At 29.9% G+C, this 21951-nt stretch overlaps 1 protein-coding gene across 5 annotated transcripts in view; it reads left to right on the forward strand.

The window, feature by feature from the left end:
- Positions 1-21951, forward strand: part of LOC106679834 (adenylyl cyclase 78C) — a 305518-nt gene that overhangs the window by 202753 nt on the left and 80814 nt on the right. For all 5 annotated transcript variants that reach the window (XR_010844843.1, XM_014419197.2, XM_067052479.1 and 2 more), the window contains exons 3-4: positions 1572-1716; positions 8159-8213. Coding sequence is in view for 4 of the 5 variants with exons in the window: in XM_014419197.2 (XP_014274683.1) it covers positions 1572-1716; positions 8159-8213 (200 nt within the window). In the remaining variant the exon portion in view is untranslated. The remainder of the gene's footprint in view (positions 1-1571; positions 1717-8158; positions 8214-21951) is intronic.

Raw genomic sequence — 21951 nt, forward strand, 5'->3', positions numbered from 1 at the left:
GATTTTTATTGTATAAAATAAAATATATAAAGAAGAAGATTGGTGTTATATAGATTTTATTATTGTTATAGGTTTGTATAGAGCATGAATATGGGACAGTGGTCCCGAAACGTTGTACAATTGTTAATGAATAAATAAATAATAATTTATTGCAAATGATGGAAGTAATTAACCTCAAAAAATTTTAAAATAATAATACAAATATTTGTTTGAAAAACGGCCATTTTTTTTTTTTTTATATACACCCCACTATATAGTTCTTATTATTTTTATAACATTGACTTTTTTATTCCATTTTTGATTCTTTTGCACTTAATTCTCTCTATTCTACCACCATTCATATCATATTTCTATTTTCTCGTGACCCATTAAAAATATTCTATTTATCTCACGTTTTCTTTAATTTTAAGGACTAATCAAATCTTAAAACATTCAGTATGTACAGGGTATGGGACAATACATTAGAATATGACTGTATGACAATACAGTGGAATCTCGCTAATCTGAACCTCGCTAATCCACACAATTTCATAGTCAGAACAACTCCATTAAAAAAAAAAATGCAAACTTGATTTTATTTACGTCTGTAATAGATACATTCTTATATTCAATAAAACCGTATTATCACCACATTACGTGCTAAGGCTTAAATAATCTAGTTTAAAAATTTTTAACCCCCTGCTAAAATCGTTAGACAATCGAGGAGTGGTATTTGCTAACTTATAGTTTATACAAACCACTAATTAACCCTTTGGACAAATTCCGTGAAAACAATTTGTTTCTTTATTACAGAAAGACGAGTGCTGCATGCATTGAATGCTCTGAGTCTATGAACCCCAATTACTAGAAAACCAACTCTATTTTAATTACTTTTATAACCTCTATAAGTTCTATTTATCTCGGTTTCTTAACTTAATATAACAAAGCAATTACTGGACAATAGACTTTCCAATATCGGATGGAAGCTCAACTACAGATGTTCCCAATAAGTTGGTTGCTGTTCCCTCGAAAATGTTTTGCAGTTAGTATTGTTATTGTTACTTTTAAAAACCTTTCATCTGATACTTTCAGAGTTTTAATAATGTCCGCTATATTTTCCTTTGTTGAAGTCAGCTTAAATTATTCAGTATACAGATGATGAATTTTGTTTCATTAATACTCTGGAACATTCAATCAAAATTTTATTCCTATATTTCCGCTCAAGCAAATATATTCCTATATTTCCTGTTTTAAGAAACATTTTGGTTAAATGCTAATTTTTCATTTAAAAGAAAAATTCATGCTTTTATTAATTTAATTGAATATTCAAATTTACTTTTGGATAAAGTACTATTTAATTATTATATTTAAACATATTCCAGAATTTAAAAAAAATTAAACTTTATATTTTATTGATTTTATTTAACTTATTTACTTAAACAGCATATTTTAATTAGTCGACTAAATTCAGGGGATAAGCGATAAAGCAATTGAACTATTAATTTTGAATGGTATCTTTTTTATTCATTTCTTTTTTTACTAATTTAATCTATGGTTAAATATTTACTTCATTCATTGTTCTTTTTTTTCAGTGAAGAATCTTCCCCTTACAAATACAAAAACAAATGGCTTTCGGCAGCGAAGAAGGTTAAAGAACGCCGTAAGAAAGATCAAGAGAAGAAAGACGAAAATCCTACTGTTCGGATAAGCAGCCACGATGCAGAAGAACCCTCAGTGGTAAGTGAAGCCATTATTTTATTATTTTTATGTATTGATGTATTTTTATGTACTCTGTAATCCGGAATAAAGAAAGAGCCAAAGGCTTGTGTAAGGATGGTAAACTTAATTCTCTGGTATTAAGGTTATGTACTTGGAGTCTGAAAATGTAAAGTGTAACTATGTTATTGGAGGTACAAACGAAGGTGTTTTTGTGTGTATTTAAATAGTTTTAAAATGCTATTGATTTAAAAGCACTGATTTACGCGCACTTGGCGCCTTCGACTATACACACACAGTGCACAATAGAATCAATACCTTATAATACCCCTGGTAGTAAAAGGATGCATAACATCAACCTAAACATTTTTGCATGTACCCTACTTTCCTTTTCCTTATTAATGGAGGGTACGAAAAAAAAAAAAAAAAAGCACTGATTTATTTGCCTAGAAAGCCAATTTACGCTTCGTACGCAACATTTGCACTTTTCGTTAATTTATTTTATCATAATTATTTCTCTGTAGTTTAAATTTTTTTGGCCTTTTATGATTTTGTGGAGAAGCAAGCGTCGCTGAACCGTTCCAACATAGCTAATTATTAATGAACACACTTTATATATTATTTTGTATAATTTTTGTTCATTTTTTTCCCAATTTCCTCTGTAAACAACCAAAGAATGCCACTTTTTGGCACCTTAGAAAAAAAAATTATGACGATTCACTTTGCATAGTAACCTTCTCGCCCTGTTGAACACTCCTGATATACTTCAAACATGCAAGAAAAAATTGAATTACTATATGTAAGGACGATAACATAAAAGGTTGTTGATGAGAGTTGTTTCTACTAACAATAATATAATAATTATATTATTTCAATTTCTTGAGACAAGGTAATTATTTATTAAATAAATCAAAAATTAGTACCCAATTCTGTCTCAACACTTTATTTTTCACTAGTCCAACGTTTCGGCCATTCTAGCCATCTTCAAGGACATCTTCAATATAATTTCTTCCTCACATTAATTTAAAGTTTCTTTTGCAGGCTATTCTGCCCAGGTCATTTTCTTTATTATAAGTTAAAAGCCTATTTTTTAAAATTCAAAATCATTAATTTTTAATTTTTCCTATATAAGATTATCAACAATTAATACACTACTATACATCAAACCATTTATAAATTATATTGAAGGTGTCCTTGAGGATGGCTAGAATGGCCGAAACGTTGGTGAAAAAAAACTAGTGAAAAATAAGGTGTTGAGACAAAAATGGATACGAATTTTTGATTTATATAATAAATAATATAATAATAATTAATTATACCCTTACTGGAATGTATGACCCTCCCCTAGATTAGTACCACCGCCACTAAGACCAACCGAACCGTAAAATGGTATTGAAGCACAATCAAGAGTTAGATAGTATTCCTGAATGGACGGTACAGCTCACTGATTGAATCTCTAATAGCTGTGACCAATGTGCTCTTGTACACAGCCTGTCTTGGCATACCATTAACAGTTGTTTGTATTTGACACCAATTTACCATGATTCTCCTGCTTCTGTTGTATTTTAACTACTGGTTTACAAAGAAGAATGGACGGCTTTAAGTTCTCCATTAAGATGATTGTTTGTTTGAAAGTTATGCAAACTTTATACTGTCACGATCAGTGCAGATAAGAAGGATTTGACCTGCACAAAAAAAAATAATAATAATAATACTGAAAAAGCGTTACATATTTATAAATAAAACGGAGGTAATATTAAAAACTAGAATAAGAAAAAGATTGATTTGTGCTATTATCCAGTAATTTGACATAGTATTGTAAGTCTCTAAGGATAACAAATACAAACCTTAGGTCATGATCATCCAATCTGTTACAAAATTTTAAGTTCCAAGCTAATGGCACCTACATAAATAATAACTATTAAATAAATAAAATGGTATCCTTATTAAGTCTCAACATTCTTTATTATATCAATAGTCCAACGTTTCGGCCAATTCGGCCATCTTCAAGGACAATGTTACATATAAATTCACACCTTACATCAAAATTTAAAAAAAAATGTTTTACAGGCTATTTTGGCTAGGTCATCAGATTCAAGTCAAAATCATCCTATTTTTTTTTAGAACTTTATTAATTTTTAAAACTTTAATTTTATATTAAAACTACACTATCCACTATTAGTTAAACAAACTATTTATAAACTTCCATCACCATCTTTTTTTTTTTTACTGTATAATTGATGTTCTCTGATATATAAATTGATTGTAAATAGTTTGTTTACCTAATAGTAGATAGTGTAGTTTTAATCTAAAATTAAAATTTTAAAAATTAATGAAGTTCTAAAAAATTAGGATGATTTTGACTTGAATTTGATGACCTGGGAAAAATAGTCTGTAAAAAATTTTTTTTAAAAATTTTGATGTGAGATGTGAATTAATATTAGTACAAGAGCCGGAAAGGAAAAACAGGCAGTTATCTCACCCCAATTTTTTATTACTTTAATGAAAACTATGTATAATTAATAGTCAAAATTGATGAGTCTGCCAAGTATAGGTAGGGAGAATAAAAAATGGCGGCTGTTTCAAATCATTAAAAAAACTAATTTTTCACTCGGAATTCTTTATCTAAAAAACTACCAACAATAGGAAACCTATAAGTACATTATTTAATGCTATTTACGCCCAATAGTTCTCCAGATGTAGCTTTTTAAAAAGCAAAATTTCTTAAGAATCTACTGAAAGATTAGTAGTTAGTTATTTTATTTTGAGAAATCTATATCTCAAAAACCACTTGATCTACAGATGTCTATTAGCACTCAAATTAAAAGTAGTTAATGACGTTTATTTTCGTAGAAATAGTAGTTTTCATGATATTTACTAAAATAAATTGATTTATAGTTGTTCGGGCAATAAATTTCATTTATGATAAACTTCATTTCAGAAACCATTAGACGTACAGATGTCTGCCAGCGCTCTAATTAAAGCTAGTTAAATTTGTTACAAAATAGTTAATTATGTTTATCTTTGTAGGAGTAGTAGTTTTTATGATATTTGACAAAATAAACTCACAAAATGTTAATTTCTAGTTGTTCATATAAAATGTTGGATTTTTGAAAAAATATATCTCTAGATCCATAAGACGGACATATGTCTGCCAACACTCAAAGTAAAGTAAATTTAACCTACTATAAAGTAGTTTATGACACTTATCTTCGTAGGGGTAGTAGTTTTTATGATATTCACGTATGAATATAAATTTGGCAAATAAAAATTTGTCCGAACAAATATAAATCAATGTATATTAGCGAATTTCATGAAAACTATTACTCCTACGAAGATAAACACCATAAACTACTTTATAGCTCATTAAGCTAGATTTAATTTGAGTCATAATAGACATCTGTACATCAAGTGGTTTTTGAGATATGTTTTTCAAAATAAATTCACTAACTACTGATTTTCAGTTCGTCCCATACAACATTTTTATGAAATGTTGCTTTTTAAAAAACTATATCTCGAGAACTATTTAACGTAAATAACTCTTTTAGGGCTCATATTTTAGCAAATTTGCTCATCTTTAAAAGACGTTCTCTTAGGTTTTCTTGTGCTGTTCCTACTTTTTAAGATATAGAGCTCCGAATGAAAAATTTAATATTCTTATCGCTTTCAAACAGCCGCCATTTTTTATTCTCCCTACCTATACTTGGCAGACTCATCAATTTTGACAATTAATTATACATAGTTTTCATTAAAGTAATAAAAAACTGGGGTGGGATAACTGCCTTTTTTCTCCTCTTGGGCTCTTGTACTATATGTAACATTGGCCTTGAGGATAGCCGAATTGCCCGAAACGGTGGGCTATTGATGTAAAGTGACACAGGATGTTGTGAAGGTATTGCTCCTGGTTCTGAAATTCTGGTGCGTCTGAAGCGTCTTCTGGCCGCATCTCGTCTTCTCAAAGACAATAGTTGTGCCCATCACATTAAGAACTTTTTTTGTTTTTGAATTTTACTAAAAAATATGTATTAATCTATACACCTTATATAATTCGAAAAAAATGCTTAGGAGTAAATATATAATTTAGAAATATTCGATATGTTACTAGTACTAAACTCATGGGTTGTTGAAGTATTTTTATTTTGTTATGATTATTATTACCTATAAAAATATTACACTATTTATATAGTACCTTTGATATTTTGTCTTAATAAATTTTCGGCATTTTCCAGAGACTAACTTGACCGTTATCAGGAATTCAATAAAACATTTCTCTTTTATTCGTAGATAAATTGTCCAAATTCAATAGATTCAACTGTATTGCTGGCAATTATTCTTTTTTTTTATATTTATTATCTACATTTTTAACCAATTCCTAAAAGATAGGGACTTTTATAGGATCAAATATAATTTAAGATTTTATTTACATTTTTTTTTTTTTTTTAAGAGAAACTGTAACATTAGGAGGTTGTGTTCATGTCGGGAATCTTAGTGATACTGACAAATGGAGAGATCGAAAGAAAGGAATTGTAGGGTGTGGATAGCCATCTCTTTTCCTAAATTGGAAATCGGATAGGAAAGTGAGGATAGACCTTGAGCGCTCTGATGTTTCTATATAGCACCATCGTCAATCTTTTATTCTATTTCAAATAAATTAGCTACATAATTTCATAATCTGTTACCTTGGTTTAACAAGGTGTGAACTAACAAAATCGGTAAAATTCTGCTTTTTCTGAAACAACTTCTGAACAAATTTGAATAATATCGGTTGAAAAATCAAGGCTAGAACCTAGGCAACGACTCACCTTCGCAGACCAACTATTACTTAACACATTCGGACCAATTACAAGCAATTCCATGAAAAATTAAGTGGACTGTAAACCATGCTCCTAAAATACATGGTTAAGACAATTATCACATAAAAGAAGGGCGATGAGGGATCTCCTGGACTAACAATGAGTGTTGATATCATAATCGTGTCTCATGTCTCTTGTGTCATATTTTTTTAAATCTACCCCCTACCACTTCCGTTTCATCTCCTGTCACCAAATCAGTTTACTTCTGTATAATCGTTTTTATTTTGAGCTATAGAAGGTCGGTAAAGAAGTTTCACTTCAAAAGTTATCATCCTACTCTAGCCATTGTTAAAATCATTTATACATACTGAATCACTACAACTCATAAAGAATCATGTATGCCACTTCTTATTAGGAAAGATTTGGAGGTTTCTTGAACATCGGTTGTGCAAGGAGATGATTTGATGACGATCGAACTCAACTAATAGATTTTCTCCAATTAAGGATATCTATTTTATTGAGGCTGCATGTGCCTCCGTAGCAGTCCGGTCCTCCGATTCCAGGGTCGAAATACTTTCAAATGACGCCCAAGGATTTAAATAAAATCACTTGTATTATTTTCAAGTCCTTTTTTAAAAATTGGCTATGATTTTGTTTTATGGGTCCCGTAAATATGAAATAAATCGAACTAATAGGCTTAGTGAATAAGTATTAATTTTCTATTTGAGTTTGAATTTTTGTGAGTACAGAAATTTAAATATTTATCTGTGTTTGTGGCAGAGATTAACGTTTTTTTGTTATGTTTCCGCGTGTCACTCTCTTGTCATTTCTGTGAAGACCTTAGCGATGAAAAACCTTGTTCAGCTTTCTTGTTGGCATATTATTTAAACAAATGGGAGAAAATACCTGAAACAAAATAAAATAATTATTTTATTTTATTTAAACCTAATTAAAGGAAATTCGATATTACTTATGAAGACATCCTGCATAACGATACTTTGAACACTAGGTTATCGAATATTGTGTTATTACTGTAAACGTTAATTATATAATATTATAATAACATTCTTAATGCCTTTCCATTTATTTAAGTTGTATCAATTTTAGGTTTCGTTAATCTTACCAGTTAGCTAGTCTATCTATGTTTAATTATCACTAATTATTTAGTTTACTCACTAGTTAAGTTGTTGAAGAAATCTTTAAAAAAATATTTATGAAACTGATAATAAAAACGCATATTATATTACTGAGATCAATTACTGTCTCACTGATTGAAATTAATTATATATAATTTTTTTTATATCTTTATTATTTTATTGACACCTGAGCTTATTTGCACAACCATCAGATATGACAGTCGATATGCTGGCTTAAAAAGGATGACAGATTCCCCATATAATGACTCCTCTGGATTTGAATATATATTGAACCCTGAGATGTTAAAAATATTTAAAATTTACTTATTTTAAAATTGAGTAACAATTTTTTTTATGCAGTTATTGTTATTAAAACTAATATTTATTTTTATATAGGAAGATAGTCAGGGTTGCGGTCAATAGTTTACAACTATTTTTGTTTCACTATTGACCGCAACCCTGACCATCTTCCTATATATCAATTTTTACGGTCAACTATATATACATATATATAACATTTATTTTAAATTTCAGCTGGTCCAGAGCATTATCCAGGATCCAATTATAGAAGAAACAGTTCCAAAGCAAGGTACACACATTATTTTTTATGAAGATAAGTTATGTATTTTAATAGCTTTTCTATGATTGATAAAAGATCTTATTCCCGCCTGAATCAATATTTCAGGTTTCCCAACTAAAAATTTTTACTATCTTTCTCTATTTTATTTTTCGCTCTACGTTGCCTTTTAAACAATACCAGTTAGATAAAAATTTCAAAACATCCACTTAATGGGTTAAGAACATCTATAGCATCCATCCTATCGATCGCTTCACATTAAAAATTCAACGACTATTTGGTGAAATTATTATTATTATAAAATAAAAGAACTTATGAGCTGAATGTAGAACTATAGAATACTTTCATTCACCACACCAATCACCTAAATAAAAAAATAGAAGCAATTTAAATCTTTCTAGTGAATACGAGTAATTATGGGATACACAGTTAGGGAAATCAAGTTTCATTTTTTTTTATTCTATCGATTCTATAAAGAGGTACTTCGATAGGTCGATTTTAATGAAAAAGTTGCTTTCACGTCCCAATCATATTCCTGCCTTAAATGCACAATTTCAGGTTCGTACGACTTTCCGCTTTTGAGCTAGGCTGACCACAACACTGAGACCACTTCGCGAAACTTTCCCTTACTTTATATACCATAAATAGGTAAGTGAAAGTAAAAATCTTTACACCATTAAAAATCAATACACCGTTCTAGGAGTGTTTCGAAAATATAAGTCAAAAGAAATTATCTTTAATGTACTTCAATGTAATAGTTAAAACAAAATGGTACTAGAATTTTTCAGATATTCCCTGGGGTTAATTATGGTTACAATGATTAGGGATGTTACTCGAATTGATTATAATTTATTGATATCGCTGGTTTGAATAGTGTGGACTGTAAAATGGATCGATTATAACAGGCTATTCATGGTGAAATAGGGAGGTTTTGGCCAAGAGAGAATACAATGAAGTTTTGTTAGGTTAGTATTAAAATTAATTTTGATTATTGATTTGGGTGAATTTTTGTATAATTATAAAAGAACTGCAGTTTAATTGCAGATTTACTTGGTTACTCTATTGTAATTGGTTATTGAGGTTTTGGATTAAAATTGAAGTCGGGTTCTTTTCTTATGCTCTGTTCTCTCCTTCAGTCTGCCTCAGTCCCTTAGCCTGGGTGAGGTGTAGATTATTCACTCATTTTCAATTTATTGCACATTAGCAAAATACTGTTTCTCCTACCTCAGATACTTTGTTCACTCTCACGACCTATTCAGTCTATTGTGGCCAACACATCGTTTAACGAAATGAAAAATGGATTGTGTAACGTATGTTTTTATTGTTTAAAAAGCATTTTTTCTCTACTGTAAAAAATATATAATTCACTTTGTGAGTCTCTTATTATGCTATTATGCTTCTCCCACCTACTTAATGTTAGTAGCTAGCTTAGTCATTTTCTCTACGGCGGGCGGACCACGTCGGCTCATCCTCCAAGAGGACAAGACGGGCAGACATACGTCTTTTCAAAACTACCTTCACCAGGACATACTCTACCCACAGCAGGGGCCCCATCAATCACCCTCGGTGATATAAAAACATTTATTTGTGCTCTTGTTCAACCTTTATTTAATTTTTGTAATAGTTTGCTTTGTTTTTTTCTAGTTTGCATATTTTCTATATTTTGTTTTCCTTTATTAGTGCTATTCATGATCTTTAGTTTAACATGTTAAAGCGTGTTAAATGGAAAAACTTATGTTAAATGGAGAAATATTTCCTTCTTTTGCCACGTTAAAACGATATAACATGTAACATGGCTGAGAGTCTGTTACTAGGTCTGTTAAATGGAGAATGACGTCACGAAACAGACCAGCTGAGCTTGTTGTTTTATTTGTTGTGTTAGGTTACTTACTCGTAGTTAGTATTTTGTTTTGTTTTTTTCTTTTGTCTTGTGTTTTGGACTTTTCAAAAAATACAATCGGTAGCCAAACTTTTACACTTCTACTTTTCACTTATTTTAGGCATGTTGTAATAAATTACTGTAATCAAAACTTAGAAGTAAACAGTAATATGAAGTTTTGGCAGGAGAGGTTACTAAATAAGTTGCTCAGAAAATCCGCTAGGAGCTCTTATGTATTTAACATGACTTTAAATAGGGCTGCTCACAATCCTATACTTATAACATTTAACACAATATCATGAATATCCCTATTATGTTCAATTATTTTAAAATACGATAATAACGTAGCCAAACCGTGAATAAAAATGAAAACAAAAGAAACGAACAGCCGAATTTTGTTATTATTGTATTTTAAAATAATAAAGGAATTCGGCTGTTCGTTTCTTTTGTTTTCATTTTTATTCACGGTTGAGCTAGTAAAGGTTCCTTTTGAACTCCTACCCGCCGTGACACAGACCAATTGAGTCCAGAGACCTTAAAGCGGATACACATGTTGGCCGCTCACCACGCATCAGAGGCTTGTACCAATGCTCGGTAAACAAAGAGCGGGCCATCCACATGTCAGTGTTATTCAGAGAGGCAAGCATGGCGGACGTATAAGTGGTTTCAGCCATTCACTGGTATTATATTATTTTTATTACAAAAAAAAAAAAGGAAATTAAATATAAATAAACAAGATTAAATATAAAACTTATTATAAAAATTAACTACAACCTCATAACAGCTCTCAGTTGCAACTAGACAAAGAACAATGGTGGAGATGCTACTCGAGCGCTCTCACGAACCCCTTTGATCTGTGTCCAAAAACCGACTCTCGACGGATCGGCAACGAGCTTAGGCCAAATCGTACAAGCCACCCATCCACATGCTCGTGCTTGCCCGAGTTCACCTTGGCTTGGCCAACATGTAGAGGCCCCTTTACTATTTTATGAGTTTGCCAATAGATTTCAGGATTTTGATGTCCTATTCAAAATGTATGAGGAAGCCTTCCTTATACAGGAATAACGCGTTAATTTTCGTGCTTACAAGGTATCTCAGCTTAAAGTGATGATATATACATAGTTATATTATGTCATACTTATATTATTTTTATATTTACGCCTTCTTAATGGAAATGTACAAAATTATCTTCTTTGTATATAATATGGACAGTATCCTAGTTCCCTCTCCCCCAACTTAATGAAGGATACCCAATTGATCGGTTAATATAATAGAAAATATACTTTCCGCGACAACTGAACTCGAACCCTCGCAATCGATTTATAAATTGCATAGTCCCGCCTATAGAGCTCCAGTTTCTTTTTATGCCTGATTCCATTTAGCCCCAGACGTCACTATGATTACTCGGCCGTTAGCATAATAAATGGCTCCGCCGAGGCAGCTGCTCCTGGAATGTTGTTTTCGTCCTTTTGATACCAATTAATGTTTTGCGAATAAATATAGCTTTTTAGGTTAGTTAAGAAAATGTCTCTGAATAGAAATGTGTATAGCTTATATTTTGAGTCAAATTTAATCTTGTTATTCCTCTTAGCGTCTTTATTGTTCCAGACGCTTTCAATATGATATAAGTATAAGGAGGCAACCAAGATGAAGAATGTTAAAACATTTAATCAATATTGTTCTGAAATGTTTTTATTTAAATAGCAGCCGATTTATTCTGCAGATAATTTTAAATCCAATTGTAAACCATATAATTCATTATTTAAAAAAATAAATAAATAATGACCCATTAGATTTCTCCTAGAATGATTATGCATTCTTCAATTTATAAATTCATAAAAACGTTTCGCACATCATAACTACTTATATCATAATGTTTTCTTTTAATTAAAAATTTTTCCCCTTCCATTGCATTTTTAAGACCAGTGTTATCTAATTTATCGACAATATCCAGCATAGTAGGTTTTAATTTTTTCGAGGTAATTTAATTCATGACATTTTTCTTTTTATTTATTTATTGTAATTTACAACTGTACAAAAAAATACCACAAGTAAATATGAGAAATGTTTCAAACACTTCATAATCTTGGGAAGTGGAATTACCATCCAATTGTGGTAATTCCATGACCTAATATAGTATATAGTAATTTGTGCATGTTGTATTTATTGGTAGTATATATTACTAATTTACGTTAATACATTTATAGATATACCCACTTCTTTCATTGACGAAGTATATCATTTTCTACTAAATGAACCTGACATTATTTATTAAATTTAAAATAACTAGTTAAATCACAATTGATTATTGAATATAATTTTTGCTACACTAAAAGAAAATTTTTAAAAAATGCTTCAAAATTAGGAATTTTATTGGAATTCAATAGAAACGAAAAATACATAATGTTGAATTCTCTCAACTACCTTTTAGTACAAGAGCCGGGAAGAAAAAAAAGCAGTCATTTCATCCCAATTTTTGATTATTTAATTAAAAAATAGGTGTAATTACTAGTCGAAATTGGTGAGTCTGCCAAGTATATGCAGGGAGAATAAAAAATGGCGGATGTTTCAAATCTTTAAAAATAAATATTTTTTTATTCGGAGCTCTATATCTTTACAACTACCAACAATAATAGAAAATCTAAAAGAACATCATTTAAAGTAGAGTAAATTTGCTAAAATGTAAGCCCTAATAGAGCTATTTGCTTTCAATAGTTTTCTAGATATAGCTTTTTAAAAAGTTATATAAGTTAGTTAATTTAATTTGAGAAATCTATATCTCAAACAACTATAAATGCTTGTCCGAACAACTATAAACCAATTTATTTTAGCAAATTTTATGAAAACTACTACTCCTACGAAAATAAATGTCATAAACTACTTTATTGTACATTAAACTAGCTTTAATTTGAGTGCTAATGGACACCTGTACGTCACATACTTCCTGAGAAATAGATTTCTCAAAATAAACTAACTACTGATATTACAGTACATTTTTATGAAATGTTGCTTTTTAAAAGGCTATATATCGAGAACTATTGGACGTAAATAGCTCTATTTGGGCTAATATTTCAGCAAATTTATTCTTATTTAAATAATGTTCTTTTAGATTTCTAGTATTGTTGGTAGTTTTTAAGATATAGAGCTCCGAATAAAAAATAAATATTTTTTTAAGGTTTTGAAACAGCCGCCATTTTTTATTATCCCTACCTATACTTGGCAGACTCATCAGTTTTGACTAGTAATTATACATAGTTTTCATTAAAGTAATCAAAAATTAGGTTGAGATAACTGCCTTTTTTTCTTCCCGGTTCTTGTACTATACGTTTGGAGGTTTACGTACCATTGTGTAGTGTCGGCTTTGGTAAGCAATGTACTAGCGTAGCCGATCTTACGGACTCCTTCTAACATTGGACACTTAATTGGTGATTCAGCCATTCAAAGGAGAAGTTTAATGTTATGCATTATAATTAAGAGTCTGCATTCCATTTCTCATTGATACAGAAACTTAGATTGGCTTTTTGGGAGATGAACATTTTCTAGTTCTGACTTCAATCCATGTATTATATAAATGTGGCAGAAATATGGAAAAGAATTATTCAGCCTGATAACTTACAGAGCTCTGAAGAATAACAGTGGAGACATGGGAGGAAATAAGACAAGATATAACAAACCTTAATAGAACTATGTCAAGAAATCTTGAGGCAACCATTGAAGCAGGAGGAGGTAATATCCGTTCGATAAGTCCGTACTGGATATTTTCTCTAGAGATATCTTATGGTTTATTTTCATTTGTCTTATTCCTCTCTGTTAGTTAATTTATTTATATAGATCATGTTATTAAGTAAAAATTAACAGTTAATTATTAAAATGTTTTTATTGCTATTTTTACAATCCTTACTGATGTTTTAGGTTACTGCAAACAGATCGTAACCATCCATCCACTAATTATAGTTTATTATTCGTAGTATACACCTGGTCGAGAAATTAAATTAATTTTAAATCAATAGGTTTTTATTTACTATAATGTCGTACAAATATTATTTAAAATTGCACTTATTTTCTGTTGTGTAAACCTGAAATGAAGGATAACTTATAGAGAAATGTGATACAATGGGCGAGAAGAACTGGGATTCGAATCTAATTTTTTTTCATTGTCTAAATTGTGTAACTGTATACATATATCTCTTACTCAGTACATTTACATTTATTTAAATAAATTTATTTAAAACGTAACTCATATCTCACACATTTCAACTATAAAGATATTTAAAAACGAAAGGTTAACGGCTCTCTGCAAGAGGTATAAAAGAAGCTTCGTATATCATCCGCTGAAATTTCCGAAGGCTGTTATTGTTACTGCTGATGGGTTTTTTAAAGCATAAGTGCTCTCTTGGGTGTGAATCATGTCTGACACTTTTATAACCTTTGCACTCATTTGAAATTTACTATGCACTTCCTTTTATTAATAAGAACTATGGTCACATTTTAATTATTTTTTTAATCCTAATATAATTAATGATAGTATTAAAATATAATAAATGGAGAAGATGGTCGGGTTGGGGGGGGGGGGAGGATGCGTTCAGCAAATAAATAAAAACCAAACTGTTATTCGTGCCGACGTTTCGACCTTAATTTCAGGTCTCCATCGGGGAATTAAGGCAGAGATTTTGACTAAACTATAAAATATAGTGATCAAAATGTTCTCGTACATTTGACTATCACAACCAAAATTTGATTTCTTTTATATAATTTAATTTTACAATATTTGTATACCTTTTATAGGCTTATATTCGAAGTAAGAATGCATTATATTTCTAAGAGGTCAAGCGTGTAAAACAAAATGGTCTTATACCAGTCAAAAATGGGTTCGAAAAACACCTGCAAGAAGGAATAAATTCGCTTTTCGATATTATTAATGTATATTTATTACCTTTTTTATTATTTTTTTCTGCCAAAAGGCCTTGAAGACCACGCGCATATCATAATTCCAATACTTCTTCATCTGCTTCCTCTTCTCCCACATGCTCTTCATGAGCTCTGCGTGTCTAAGTTTTCTCTCCTCAGACCACGCAAGACCTTTTTTGGAGTGCTTCTTTCCCACAAGAACCTTTACTCCCTTTAGCGTCCTTCTGTACTCATCTCTGTCTAAACAATCTCGGTCCGTTAGCCCCACTTGTTCCATATCTTGCTTGAAATATCCTGTTGAATTTTTGTGACAGTGGATTCGTTGAAAAATTCTATGGTTTAGTATTACAGGTTTCATCCTCATTATGTGTCCATAGAACCTTACCCTTCCCACCCTAACGTCAGTCTCTAGGTCTGTTGTTTTCTTATAGATTTCTTGATTCGACCTCAACCTGTTTTTATTTATCTATTATATTATATATATTTTCATCATTTAATTTTTTTTTAATTTTTGTATTTATTATCTGTATTTGAATATATGAATATAGTTATATCCTTGTAGATAATTGTTGAATTTTTTTTAGGTTTTAATTAAATAATAATTATGTATAAAAATTGTAAGACTTTTATGTGTATATATCGTTATTTTATTTTAAATTTTTATTTTTTATATTTTATACTTTAATTTTATTCTTTTTTTGTTAAAGAGGGGGAAAAAAGAGGAAAGATGGAGTGAGTAAAGGGAGAAAATATGGAAAAAAATAAAGTATAGAAAGAAAAAAATAAAAGAACAAAAATTGATATTTGGATGTAATTGAAAAAATTGATATAAATTGAAATTTACTCTACTATGCCTCCATTTTATAAGAATTTAAAAAAAAATATTGTATGACTGGGCATAAGTATGCTGTTTGTATTTTGCAGCCCAATACATTTGGGCAGCACATCGTTTTCGAATAATTGTTTTCTCTCTAGAAGATCGATTTTAAATACTAATAAATTATATTTTAGTTTTAGTGTGACTATGTTTTAACTTTTTTTTGTTCTGTAAAGTCCTGGTTTTACCGGAGAACATTCCTATAAGGTATGTTGGGCATTTAAGTGTCTTCTCCCCGGAGTAGCAAAATCCGCTTACCGTATAGTAGGATGCTCAGTTGGTCTTGTGAGTACCTGTCTGGGTCACTAAGTTAAAACTATATGAAAACAAAATGAATATCTGTACCACTACAACCCATGGAGGGTCAGGGGTTCAGCACTTAGTGAAAGAGTAGTTTCCTTAACAACTATACAAGGAGATGATTTTTTCATAAAAACCGCCACTCATGTACAACCCGCCAGATTTTTCCCCCCGATTAATGGTACCCACTATATGAATCTGGGTGGACCCCGCAGAGCTTCTGAACTCATATGGTTGACTCACGGCCACAGCAATCGAATAAATAATTATCTACCACAGCCGGATTCAAACTCGGGGTCCTTAGAGTTAGAACTACAGTGCCTTACCCACTAAGTTGCCCGTAAAATTACTCCATTCGAAACGTGCTAAGTTTTAATCAACTAAGTCAAGAACAAGTCTCTTCATTTTTCCTATGACCGGCTGTAAGTATAACGTAGTTAAGGGTGGCACATTTAAAAGTTAGAACTTAATTGATTTTGGTCTTACTAATGTGATTTTTTTTTTTCATTGGCGCGACAGACCCTGGAGGTCCAAGGCCTCACGCGATGTACTTAAGCGATGTATTTCTTAAGTACATTTCCTGACGTGGTTTTCATAGGGTGGGTCCGTCACTTACACGCCTATTTTTTGTGAGTGACACCCATTGCCTGACGGGCCTCACAAATGCCCAGGGAGAGATTGTGAGTGAGTATTGCTTAATTTTTTGCTTGAAAATTAAGCAATACTCTTAAAATTAAGCCCAGGTAGGGCCGGGCTCGAACTCGCAATCCATGGGTTGGCAAGCAGGCGCGTTACCATGCTGCTGCCATCACCCCCCTAAAATATGAATTTTATATACATAAAAAAATAGAATAAAATTATAGTAAGTGTACCAATTTCAGAAATATCTAACACTCAGGAAACAATAATTAAAGATTCTAACTTAATTACTAGTACTTCAGTTTATAAAAAAAGTTATTAATGTGATAAATATTGTTATATTTTTCCATATTTAAAACACCTAAAAAAGAAGCAAAAAGCATACAATAAAAAAGTTAATTACTTAACTTTTACAAATAATCTAAATTATTTATTATTGATATGAATTATAAATATCACTGCGTTGTTTTTTTAAATTTATTCATTTTTAAAAAATACATTATTCAATGTTGTTTTGTTTTCAAAATGACGTCAAACAAAAACCCGTTTTAGCGCGGGTCGTAGGTACATATATTATATAAGCCACCACGTATTTTTAACTTGTTCTTTTAATAGCATATTTACATAAAAATTTCTTCTTTTTTTATCTTAAAACGTCCAGAAAAAAATTGAAATTTCATTTTTAATTTTTAAGCGAAGAATAAAAGTGCCTTAATTTTATTAGATTTTCGAAGTTTGTAATTACTCTTGATAATTACAATTATCCTTCTAAATACCAATTTCGTTTCAAAAGCAAGTTTCTGTGAAACCAACGTTTAGTTTTCTATTAATTTTCCTCGCCATTTAACATGATTAAATAGAGAATTAATTCAAGAATTCCTTACACACCAAATAAAAGTTAACTTTAAAAATGAAAGATTTGGTAAAGAATTTATATTGACATTTGTTCTCTATTAAATTCGGTCTGGCATCTTTAATGTATTAATGTTTTTGAATAAACTTGATGGGTCTTGATTGCATCTATTTGGTTGTGCAGAATATGTATTTTATGTTACAAACTAGTGGTGTGATGGGCTGATTATTTTTTTTTCAATGAGTTAAGTAAGAAATAAATGTTAATTTTAAATATAAGGTCTGAAACTCATAAGCCGGTTCCTCTGATTTCAGACGGCAGCTAGAAGATATGTTTTGTACAACAGAATTGGGGTGATGTTATACAAAGCTAGGTCGTGTAAGTAATGTGAAAAAAGATTTATGGTTAGAATTTTACGTTAATAAGAATTTCCACTTGGTAATGGTACGAGGCTATACATCAAACAATTATTAAACAACCCCTGGAAGCCGTCTTAGCCAAGCAGAGAGGTGTTAGAACACCTAGTTTGGTGAGATTTGGGTTCGAGTCCCACAAGGGTATGTTAAATGAATTATTACATTCCGACTTAGATGGATAACAAACTGTAGGAAGTCGCATGGGGTTGGGAATAAGGAACAAAAGGCCAATTTTCTTTAATAATCTATCCACTTGCAGCAATTATAGGCCAAGAGCTCAGAAAAAAAATGATGGAGTTGCAATTTCCATAATATTCGTCAAAATAAATTCAACGTACATATGACAGTTGAATATACTATAATGTAGTTGATAACATATACTTTCCTATGAGCCGCAGTGAATAGCATATATTTTTCGCAAGAATTAATTCACAAAATATTTAGAAAAAAAATATTACTTTATGAATAATCCATATCTCAGGAAATATTCAACGCACAGATGTATATTAGTACCCACATTAACAATAATTGAATAAACTATAATATAGTTGATAACATTTATCTTCTTAGGGTAGCATTTTTCAAAATAATCTCTAAAATTTATTCACAAAATATTTAGAAAAAAAAAACTATGAAAATCAATATCTCAGGAAATGTTCAACGTACAGATGCCTAATAAGACTCAAATTAACTATAGTTGAATGAGCTATAACGTAGTTGATAACATTTATCTTCTTAGGAGCAGCAATTTCCCGATATTTGAAAAAATTAATTCTCAAAATATTTTAAAACAAATAATACGATAAAGGTATTATTCCAGGAATTATTAAATTAACATAAATTAAATTTTCAGTTATTACAAGATTACCATATATGATAAAGGTATTATTCCTGGAATTATTAAATTAATTTTCACTAATTACAAGTTAATGGCATTTTAAAAAACTGTCTCTATAATTAGTAAAGGTTAAGAGTTCTTGTAAAGCTTAAATTTTACTTTACATTCAATAATGCATCATAAAGATGTTTATTGTTTAGCTTCTTCAGGCATTAAATAAACTTCAAGGTTTATTTATTATAAATAATACTTCAATATTTACGTTTTAATAACATTTACTAAGTACACATTGTATAGTCTAGGTGAAGATTGAACCTTTTTTTAACAAAAATAACGCTTAATATTTCTTTATTTAAAAAAAAAAATGAAAATTATTTTGTTTATGATTTTTTTGTTTATAACTTCTTAACGAGGTTAGCAAAATAATTAATTTTCACTCTTAACTGTATATAGGTGAAAGAACTTTGTTTTTTCTTGGGTGGGTTCTTATCCTAAAAGGTGTTACTAACTTTATTATTGTGCGAAAATAGATTTTGTAACATTTTATACAATTTTTAATTTCAAAAACTTAAACAGTTTTCAATATGTGTACTAATAAATTCGTTTAATTTATTTCCTATTACTCTTATGTTTTAATTAATGAAATGACTGATTAAATATGAATGTTATGATGTGTGTTATCAAAGCACATCAACCTACAAATACGGCGTAAACAATCAATAAAATTTTGAAATTTCTTTGAATAATTTTGGAAATTATAATTTTGAATGAAATTTTTTTCGTTATTATTTTTTTTACTAAAGTTTCCTCCTGTCACATCTGGAAGGAGTTGGAGGCATCTCAAGAACTGAGAGGGACTATTCAGCAATCGATTCTTCTCATTGTCGATGGCTTGCGACAACAGCATTCAACTTGTCGACGCTGCACATTTTCAGGCCACACAAAATAAATCGCTTTCATCACCAAGCTTGTTTTAAATGTATAAAAATACATCATCTTAAAAAATCGTGGAAATAGGGAAGCTTAGTTTAAATAGACACCAATAAACTTTATATATTAAAAAAATATTTGTACTGAGTGTTTTCTAATACAGTATGTTTAAAAGTTAATGTAAAAACGTATGTTGTTACTTAATAGCATCAAAAAACAAAGATATTAAAAAATTTATTTTGGAAAATATAATAAATAAATTGATTAAATTAAATAAATTTAGTGAGACATATTTTCAGCGCTGTGCTCCTAAATACCCAGAAAAGATAATAAATAACATGAAATGTTTTACGAAAATGCTGATTTTAGAAAAAAAAAATTAGGGACTTTTGTGATTCCTATAGAACTTTTACAAAAAAAAAATTGATATAAACGTGAACTAAACTGTTTTATGTCGTAGGTAAAAAACTAAATATAAAACTGGGCTTCAATTACCAGAACTATTTACCGAAAAAAATACCGGTGTTTTAAACAAATTGATTCTATATTTTTATTATTTTATAATTATTGCCTGTTTTTTAAAATATTCGTATTTATTATTTTTTTTGTTAAATATCTTTATTATTCAGTAAATTTGATCTCAGTTAAAATGGAGTGTTATAGGCGTGTAGAGAAACTACCCATTGGTAGCACTCTATTTATTATTAATTCTGTAAATATTATTTGTTTTCGTTTCCTATTTTCTCTGGATTAATATTTTTCTTATTATCGATATTTATTATTTTTAATGATAATTGTTCATGATTAGTGCATTGTAAAATAGTTATGGGTGTATTTTTATGACTATACCCTCCCAATATCAACTGATAAAAAAAAAAAATAATAAACTGTTACAATAACCATGTAAGGCCAAACAAGGCTGATCTGGTAATAAAAAAAATAAAAATTGGTTTATTTGACCATTTTTACTCAAATTGATTTATAGTTTATATTTTAGTGGATTTATTAGTTCGTATTATCAAGTTGGTTTTGCTATATTACTGTTATTAACTTTTTTGTTCGAGATACATTCTGAAGATAGCAGTATGTTATTGCTTAAAGTTTTGGAAAGTTTCAAACCTAATGCTGTTGTACAAATATGCATATCAAATACTTATTAATTACAAATAGTCAATTTAGTTAGCTGTGTTATTTTCTGTACCGAAACTGCTTTTTTTTGGCATTTACAAGCATAACATCAGCATTGATAAGTTCTCCTGAGCGTTGGCTTTTCTCTAAATATAAATTTTGTGTTTAACAATTTGCGATTGTATTATATGAATGATTTTCACCTCTTGAATGACAAACACACCTTATTGTTTTAAGAATAAAAAAATTATATAAATTAAATTATATTTTAAAGTGGTAAAATTACTATGATTACAAGGAATCACTATTTGTAAATAATTTTTAGACTCATTATATAATTTATTTATATTATCTGAATTTACTGGAATAATACATTTTAATAAGGATTGATTTTTTACCTATAATTCCTCCTCGGAAATGTGAATGGCTCTTTTGAAGCCTGGGTCCAAGGTTTGTTCTGGTGGCCCCTTTGTTGGAAAACCTCTCGCCAGGAACCCCTGCTCTCCTGTACCAATGCGTTTGATGGAGGGTTGATGTTTCTTTATTTTCCGAAATAGATGAAAAGAGCTGGCTGACTTTTTTTTACTGGGTTCTGTTTGATTAATTTGCTCCTTCTTTATTCACATTTCGTTCCTTTTTTTATGTTTGTCCAATCTTTAAAGAAAAAATATAGAAACTGGCTCCCTTTAAAAGGTTACTATATCAGCACATGAAAGTCAGGCATTGTGATCTATGTTGCACTTTCCTTGGCAAATTGAGTACATTCTATGCCTTTTTCCACTCGGCAAGGGTTCTCAAGTTAAATTTATTGCAACAAGATTTTATAAGAGAAAAGATCAGTAAATATCTAGTCGGAGTTACTTTTTAATACGAATTCAATTATTTAAGAAGTACATAAAAACTGTAATAAATAAATAAAAACTGCCAATGCATTTTAAAATCCAGAAGGATGTCAAAATTTGTAAAAACAAATTTTTATTAA

The sequence above is a fragment of the Halyomorpha halys genome, unplaced genomic scaffold (genome assembly GCF_000696795.3).
Source record: "Halyomorpha halys isolate HHAL.00 unplaced genomic scaffold, Hhal_1.1 Scaffold223.1, whole genome shotgun sequence".
In the NCBI taxonomy this organism is placed as follows: domain Eukaryota; kingdom Metazoa; phylum Arthropoda; class Insecta; order Hemiptera; family Pentatomidae; genus Halyomorpha; species Halyomorpha halys.